The sequence below is a fragment of the Grammomys surdaster genome, unplaced genomic scaffold, assembly GCF_004785775.1.
Source record: "Grammomys surdaster isolate TR1022 unplaced genomic scaffold, NIH_TR_1.0 126660, whole genome shotgun sequence".
NCBI lineage: Eukaryota > Metazoa > Chordata > Mammalia > Rodentia > Muridae > Grammomys > Grammomys surdaster.
In genome coordinates, this window is record NW_021621449.1 from 787,356 (window position 1) to 794,730 (window position 7,375).

At 45.6% G+C, this 7,375-nt stretch overlaps 1 protein-coding gene and 1 pseudogene across 1 annotated transcript in view; one reads left to right on the forward strand and one right to left on the reverse strand.

Annotated features, from left to right (window-relative positions):
• Hdhd5 (haloacid dehalogenase like hydrolase domain containing 5) overlaps positions 1-7,375 on the reverse strand; it is a 19,330-nt gene that overhangs the window by 8,956 nt on the left and 2,999 nt on the right. The window contains exon 2 of the mRNA XM_028761082.1: positions 2,050-2,253. Within this exon, the coding sequence (XP_028616915.1) occupies positions 2,050-2,253 (204 nt within the window). The remainder of the gene's footprint in view (positions 1-2,049; positions 2,254-7,375) is intronic.
• On the forward strand, positions 3,349-3,449 carry LOC114615428 (annotated as a pseudogene).

The window sequence follows — 7,375 nt, forward strand, 5'->3', positions numbered from 1 at the left end:
CCTCCCTCTCTTTCTTTCTTTCTTTCTTTCTTTCTTTCTTTCTTTCTTTCTTTCTTGGTTTTTCGAGACAGAGTTTCTCTGTATAGCCTTGGCTGTCCTGGAACTCACTCTATAGAGCAGGCTGGCCTCGAACTCAGAAATCCGCCTGCCTCAAGTGCTGGGATTAAAGGCGTGCACCACCACTGCCCGGCCTTCTGAGATTTCTTAATACCCCTGTTGGAAACCACAGACTTTATAAGCATGGTCTGGGACTGCAGAGGTGGCTCAGCAGTTAAGAGCACTGACTGCTCTTCCAGAGGTCCTGAGTTTAACTCCCAGCAATCACATAGTGGCTCACAACCATCTGCAATGGGATCTGAGGCCCTCTTTTGGTGTGTCTGAGACAGTGATAGTGTACTTAGAAGCACTGGTCTGTTAGAATGTATCTGTATTGGACCTTGACATTGTGTTTTCACTTCTATTTAAAACTTGAGCTTACCCTTACCTCTGCAGTGCTGGGCACTGAACCAGGGCCTTGCAAATTAAAAGCAAGTGTTCTATCACTGACTCATATCCAAGCCCAAGATCTAGTCTGTGTTGTATGCATGTGTGTGCACATGTATGTGAGAAGAAGGATGTGTGGAGAACCTGAGGTTAACACTGGCTGTCTTTCTCAGTTACACTCCACCTTATTGTTTTGAGTCTGTCACTCAACCTGGAGCTCCCTGCTTTGACAGACTGGCTGACAGGCTATATTGGCTGGCCAGCGAGCCTCAGGGATACAATGTCTCCAACCCCCTCCAACCCTGGGATTACAGACGTGCCACCTAGCCTGGCTTTTCAAGTGGGTGCCAGAGACCACACTCAAGCACTTTACCCACTGTGTCTTCTCCCCAGCTGCCAAGATTTAGCTTTCCAACATCTACACTAACTCCAACAATGTAGCCTTTATTATTACTTTGAAATGAAGATCTCACTACACAGCTCAGGCTGGCCCCAAAATTGTGTTACCCTCTTTCCTTGGTATCCTCTGTGTGAACAGAAGTGTGCATGACCACACCAGGTTCCTCAGAATGCTTTTAGGGCCCTTTATGGAAAGAGTTTCAATATACTGGATTCAGCCTCTACCCTGGATTCAACCTCCACCAATCAGCCTTTATTGACTCTTGGTTACATAGAACCCCTTCTCAAACCTAAGTTCGTCCTTACCGAGCAGGTGCCCATCTTGGATGCAGTAACTAAAAGGGGAGAAGATGCCAGGCTTTCAGAGGATAGCACCCTCGGAGAGGTACATCTGCGGGCCCTGTGCATGGTTGGGATTTTTGTTATTTTCTTGACCCAAAGTCTCACTATTCAGCCCAAGTCACCTATAAGTCATAGCCTGCCGCCTCAGCCTCTCAGGTACCTGCCACCCTTTCTATCACTACTGTTAATGAGAGCTGTTATTGCACAGCCCGTCTGCACTCTGCAGTGCTGAAGACAAGCAATCTCTGCAGCTCATGGGCAGTGGTTTCTTAGTGCACACAAGGCCCTGGGTTTAATCCCCAGCATATAAAGCAGGTGTGGTGGTGCAAAGCCGTGATCCCAGAATTAGTGACGTAAGGCCAGACATCCAGAGTCATTGCCATCTACCTCAGATACATGAGTCCTTGTCTCAAAAACAAACACTAAAATATAAGGGCAGAATCCTGTACCCTTCCCACCTCCCCCAAGTAGGGTGTCTGGTAGCCCAGCCTAGTTGAACAAGGCCCGTGATAAGTGTGCACCTATAGCTAGTAATGCCATGCTGAGAACTCACGGCTTCACACATGCTAGGCACACATTCTATCAACTGAACTACATCCTCAGCCCCACAAGCCAGGTTTCTGTGCTCACTCAACCATGTGTGTACATACGTGTATGAAGATTCTACTGATGTCATCACAAGTCTAGGCTAGAACTCTAAGGACTTAGTCTCAGCCTCCCACTGCCCCAACTGTGCCCCAACCTAACCGAGAGGGATGTAGGACTGGAGTGGAGGTTCCAACAGGAATCTGTTTTTGGGTTTCCATGCCTCTGGCTGCCACTTACCTTGCACCCCAGCAGGGCTGACAGCTCCTGGGCTTTGTTATGCTGCAAGATGTTCCCAGCATTTGTGACAAAAACCACAGGTACCCGCAGCTGCCCCTGGGAGTTTACCAGCTTGCTGAACGCTTCCAGAGCAGCCGGGATCACTCTGTGGCCTCGAACCAGCACTCCATCAATGTCAAACAGCAAGCCGAAGGTGGGAGAGCGCTGCAGAGGGACGAAGAGAGAGCCGGCACCGTATGAATCAACAGACAGGACACTCGGGGAAACACACAACCTCATACAGGAAGGTTCGTCCTCAGCCCACTGTGGGAACATGGTACCAGAAAGAACAAATGACGAAGGCACAGCCTGCTTTCTTTCCTGTCCTCTTTCCGCCGCCACCGCAGTACTAGAGATCAAGCTTTGTACATGAAAGGCGAGAGCTCGACCACTGCTGTACCAAGGAGGGACTTGAAACCCACCTGGGGCGGTTAGCAAACATACAACTACCTCACTGGCACTGACTTGGCACCAGGCACAGCGGCACACACCTGTATTCCAGCACTCAGCAGGCATGTCCAGCTGAGTTACATAATCCAGCATGTTACATAGTGAATCTGAAGTGAACACTGGCTACATAGCAAGGCCCAGTCTTGGAAAAGCAAAATAAATATAAGCAATTTAAAATTGGAGATAGAGGAATCCAAAGAAAACATGAGCCTAGCACTTTAGTACAACCAGTTCATAGTTTCTCTTTACTCCTTTATAGCCCATGGCTATGACTGTTAAGACATAACTCTGCACCTGGTTCTCTTTGGGAGATAAACAATTTAACCAAAAACACTGACCTTCATAACCAGCTTTTTAAAAAATGTTACTCATGAGTGTTTTGGCTGGTTGTACATACTATGCACCATGTGTGTATCTGATACCTGAAGAGGTTGGAGAGGTGTCAGAGCCCTTGGAACTGGAGTTATGGGTCACTGTGAGCACCATGTGTATGTTGGTAATGGTACCCAGTGCTCCAACTGCTGAGACATCTATCTGGACCCATCTTTTCTTTTTCCTTTTCCTCCTCCCTCCCCCTACTCCCCATTCCTCTGTCTTTTTTTGTTGTTGTTGTTGTTTGTTTTGTTTTTTTGTTTTTTTTTTTTTTAAACAGGGCCTCATTTTGTGGACCTGGCCAGCCGGGAACTCACTATTTAGACTAGGCTAGCTTGGAGTCTCTGAGATCCACCTGCCACAGCCTTCCAATTGCTGGACTTGCCCATGTTGTGTGTCACCATGCCCAGCCATACCACCTTTTAAGGTTTTGTTCTAGTGCTCACTTCGACAGCACACACAAAACTGAAACAAAACAGAGATTAGCACAGCCCCCACACAAGGACAACACACAAATTTCTAAAGCGTTCCCTACTTTTGCTGGCATCAGCATTCCTGTCAGGACATTGGTGCCAAGAGTTTAACCCAAGTCCAAGCCATGATGTACTCAGGGGAACTTTAATTTGAGAAGAGAACATTCTCAGCTCAGGTGGAAGGTGTCCACAGCCTCCATTTGTACGAGAAGAGGCTTTTCTGAAAATAGATCCAGTATATGCTTTGAATTTCTTAACTAAAGTTTGGAGAGAAAAAAGATTTTGTTTCAGAGGCTGGGACTATACCTTAGAGGTAAGTGTACCTGCCTAGTGTGCTTAAGGATACGTTCAGTTTCTAGCATCATTTTTCAAAAAGACTCAATCATTTTGTAATCATGTTCAGTGGCGTGCCCATAATCCTAGCACCTAAGAAGCCAACCTCAGTTGTATAGTACATTTACGTAGCCTGGGCTACATAATTTTGTCTTTAAAAAAAAAAAGTACCCATTTTACTGTAACAACATACACAAAGTTTTAAACAAATGAAATACTTCAATTGCTACCAATAGCATTAAGTATTTTAAGAGACCCCCAACTCTCCCGGGTGGTCTTACTCTCGCTTGTATGATCTCTGGAAATGTGGGCACCTACTACACACACTCTAATATCGCCTGCCTCCACGCACACATGTGCAAATGCAATCATGTTATTCTTTATTTCCATCTTACTATTTTTCTTTGTTTTGGTTTTTCAAGACAGGGTTTCTCTGTGTGGCCCTGGCTGTTCTGGAACTCACTCTGTCAACTGCGCTGGCCTCGAACTCAGAGATCCTCCTGCCTCTGCCTCCTAAATACTGGAATTAAAACATGGCTCACTATGCCCGGCAGCCCATCTTACATTTTTTTTTTTTTAGTGGTGTCTCTTTGGTGACTTGCCAATTTGTAGACAGTCCCCTCCCTAAACATCATTTCTAGTTCCATAACATTCCAAGTGAATAAACCAGTAACACTGTTTCATCTACTTTAGAAAGTTCAAATCTGCCGGGCGGTGGTGGCACACGCCTTTAATCCCAGCACTTGGGAGGCAGAGGCAGGAGGATTTCTGAGTTCAAGGCCAGCCTGGTCTACAGAGTGAGTTCCAAGACAGCCAGGGCTATACAGAGAAACCCTGTCTCGGAAAACCAAAAAAAAAAAAAAAAAAGAAAGAAAGAAAGAAAGTTAGTTTAAATCAGGTCATCAGGTTATTAGTCATTCCTGAGGTAGAGGAAAACATCTGTGACTTCAAAGCCAGCCTCTTCTACACAGCAAGTTCCAGACCAGCCAGGGATATACAGTGAGTCCCTAACTCAATTTAAAAAAAAAAAAGTTAGTTTGGCCAGTGAAACGGGCTCAGCGGGTATAGGCAGTTGCCACCACACCTGACACTATGAGCTTTATCCCCAAAGCACACATGCTAGAAGTAGAGAATTAACTCCCCCAGTTTGTCCTTTTGAAAACACGTCAACCTACATGGCTACTGGTGCTGTATTTCATCCTTGCAATATAGATAATTATTAAACTTCATTAACTTAAATATTTAAAAACTATTCAAGGCTGGAGACGTAGCTCAGTGGTGGTGTTTGTACCCAGCATGCACCAGGCCCAAGGTCCTGCCTCCTTAACAAAAGCTCCATTCCCATTTCCTGTTTTTTTGAGACAGGGTCTCTTTGTATAGCCCTTGCTGTCCTGGAACTAGTCAGACCAGGCTGGCCTGGAACTCACAGAGATCTGCCTGCCTCAGCCTCTCTACTGCTGGGATTAAAGGTGTGCGCCACCACTTCTAGGCTCTACTTCGCAGTTTCCAAACATTCCATTTCTTAGTATATAAACTGCCTGTTAATATAAAAGATATTTCTCAATTATCAAAACAAATGAACTAGCCTAACCTGTCTGCCATGTCTCTTTTGCTGGTGCCAACTAGGTCAAGCCATTCTTAGAACACATGTAGTCTATGCACAGAGCTCGATCAGCGGTGAACAGGCCAAACCACAGGTAAGAAAAGGCATGCTGTCACAGGCCTTTAGTCCTAGCACTAGGAGGTTGGGGCCAGCCAGAGCTTTACAGTGAGATTTGTCTTAATAAACAAAAACCATCACAGGGCTCCAGTCCCTCATTTATTAATTACAGGACAGAGTGAGAAGCCAGCCTAGAAAACAAACTGCTAAACCAACTCACAAATCAGAATTCAATTAAAGGCTTTAAGTTCTCAGAATAATGAGAGATAGAATCCTGGACTTTATACATGCTAGGTAAAGCTATATCCCTAGCTCTCAACACTGTAAGCCTGATAATGACATGGATTGTAATCAGGCTGAGTTTCTTGGAAGAGAATTTCAAGCTATTAATGAAAGCATTAAATATTAAATTCCCCTATCAAAACTGTTAAACTAAGTATGGTGGTACAAGTCCTAGCACTTGGAAGACTTAGAGGATTCTGAATTCAAGGCCAGCCTAGGTTATCTAGTGAAAGAGTGTTTCAAAAACATCAGGCCATCATCAGGTGGCTCAGTGGGTAGGGGCACTTGCCAAGGAAAACCTGACCAGCTGAGCTAAACCCGCAGATCTATAAGGGAGCTGAGAACCTACTCCTGCAAGCTGCCTCTGACCTTCACACATGAACTGTGCCATGCATATACACATATACTCACACATATAATAAATAAATGTAAATCAAAACAAAACATTGCCTCTCCCAAGAGCCCAACCAGTAAGGCAGGACAGGAATAGCCCCTGACTACAGATGAGGAGAACAGACACTTGAAAACACAGCCCCAGGACAGTCTTTGCTGAGCACTAACTACCGCTAGAGCTGAGACACACGGGTAGTGAGAAAGGTCTGGACCACTGGACCTCACCTACAGGGATGGAGGACTAACCACGAGGTCCGGTGCCTTGAAATCTGAAAAAGGCAACCGCATTCTCAGCCCTGATTACAGAGGGAAGAACAGACAGACTGAAGGGAGTCCAGGTGAGGAGAAGAGGGGGCCCTCTGCCACCAAGACAGCAATGGCAATGACTTTACTTCAGGTAACAGCAACAAGAATGGAAAAATCAGGAAAAAGAATGAACTGATCTTTCTGTCAACAAACAAACCAGGCACAGAAAAGCAAGCATCACAGTTTTTCCTCATATATGGAATTTTTAAAAAGATGAGACAGGAAAACAAGAGGACTACAGGAAGGTTTCCGTTGTATTTACCTCCATAATCTACATCCCTACTGCATTACCTGTGTCTAAGAAAAATGTCATACTGAAACTCACGGTTTTATATAACTCACATACACAAATGAAATTTAAAAATGAAACATTACACAATGACAGAGAAAAGGGCACCTTATTACTAGGAAAGAAAATCGCCAGGAATTGAAAACTACTTGGGTGCAGGGGCAGAGAAAAAGAGCAACAGGAATCACCATGAGTTTTATTTTGGGGACTGAGGACCATGAAAGAAAGATTGATGCTGACTGTACATCAGTGAACCAAAGCGGGGCAGCAGGTGGGCAGTCGGGAAGGACCTGGGCCAGGTGTGGAGGAGGCAGGACTACAGATGAAAATGTCTGTCAGGCTGAAGACATGCTCAGTGGTTAAGAGCACTTGCTGCTCTTCCAGAGGACCCAAGGTTGGTTCCCAGCACCTACATTAGGCAGATCACAGCTGTCCACAACTTCAGCTCTAGGAGATGCAATGTCTCTGGCCACCAAAGGCACGTGCACTCGGGTGTGCAGACACATACTCACATGCAGACACACATACCCACATTCGGACACACACACACCCACATGCAGACACACACCCCCACATGCAGACACATATTCACATGCAGACACACATACCCACATTCAGACACACACACACCCACATGCAGACACACACACCCACATGCACACACATACCCACATGCAGACACCCCCCACATGCACACACACATTCCCACATGCACACACACATAGCCAC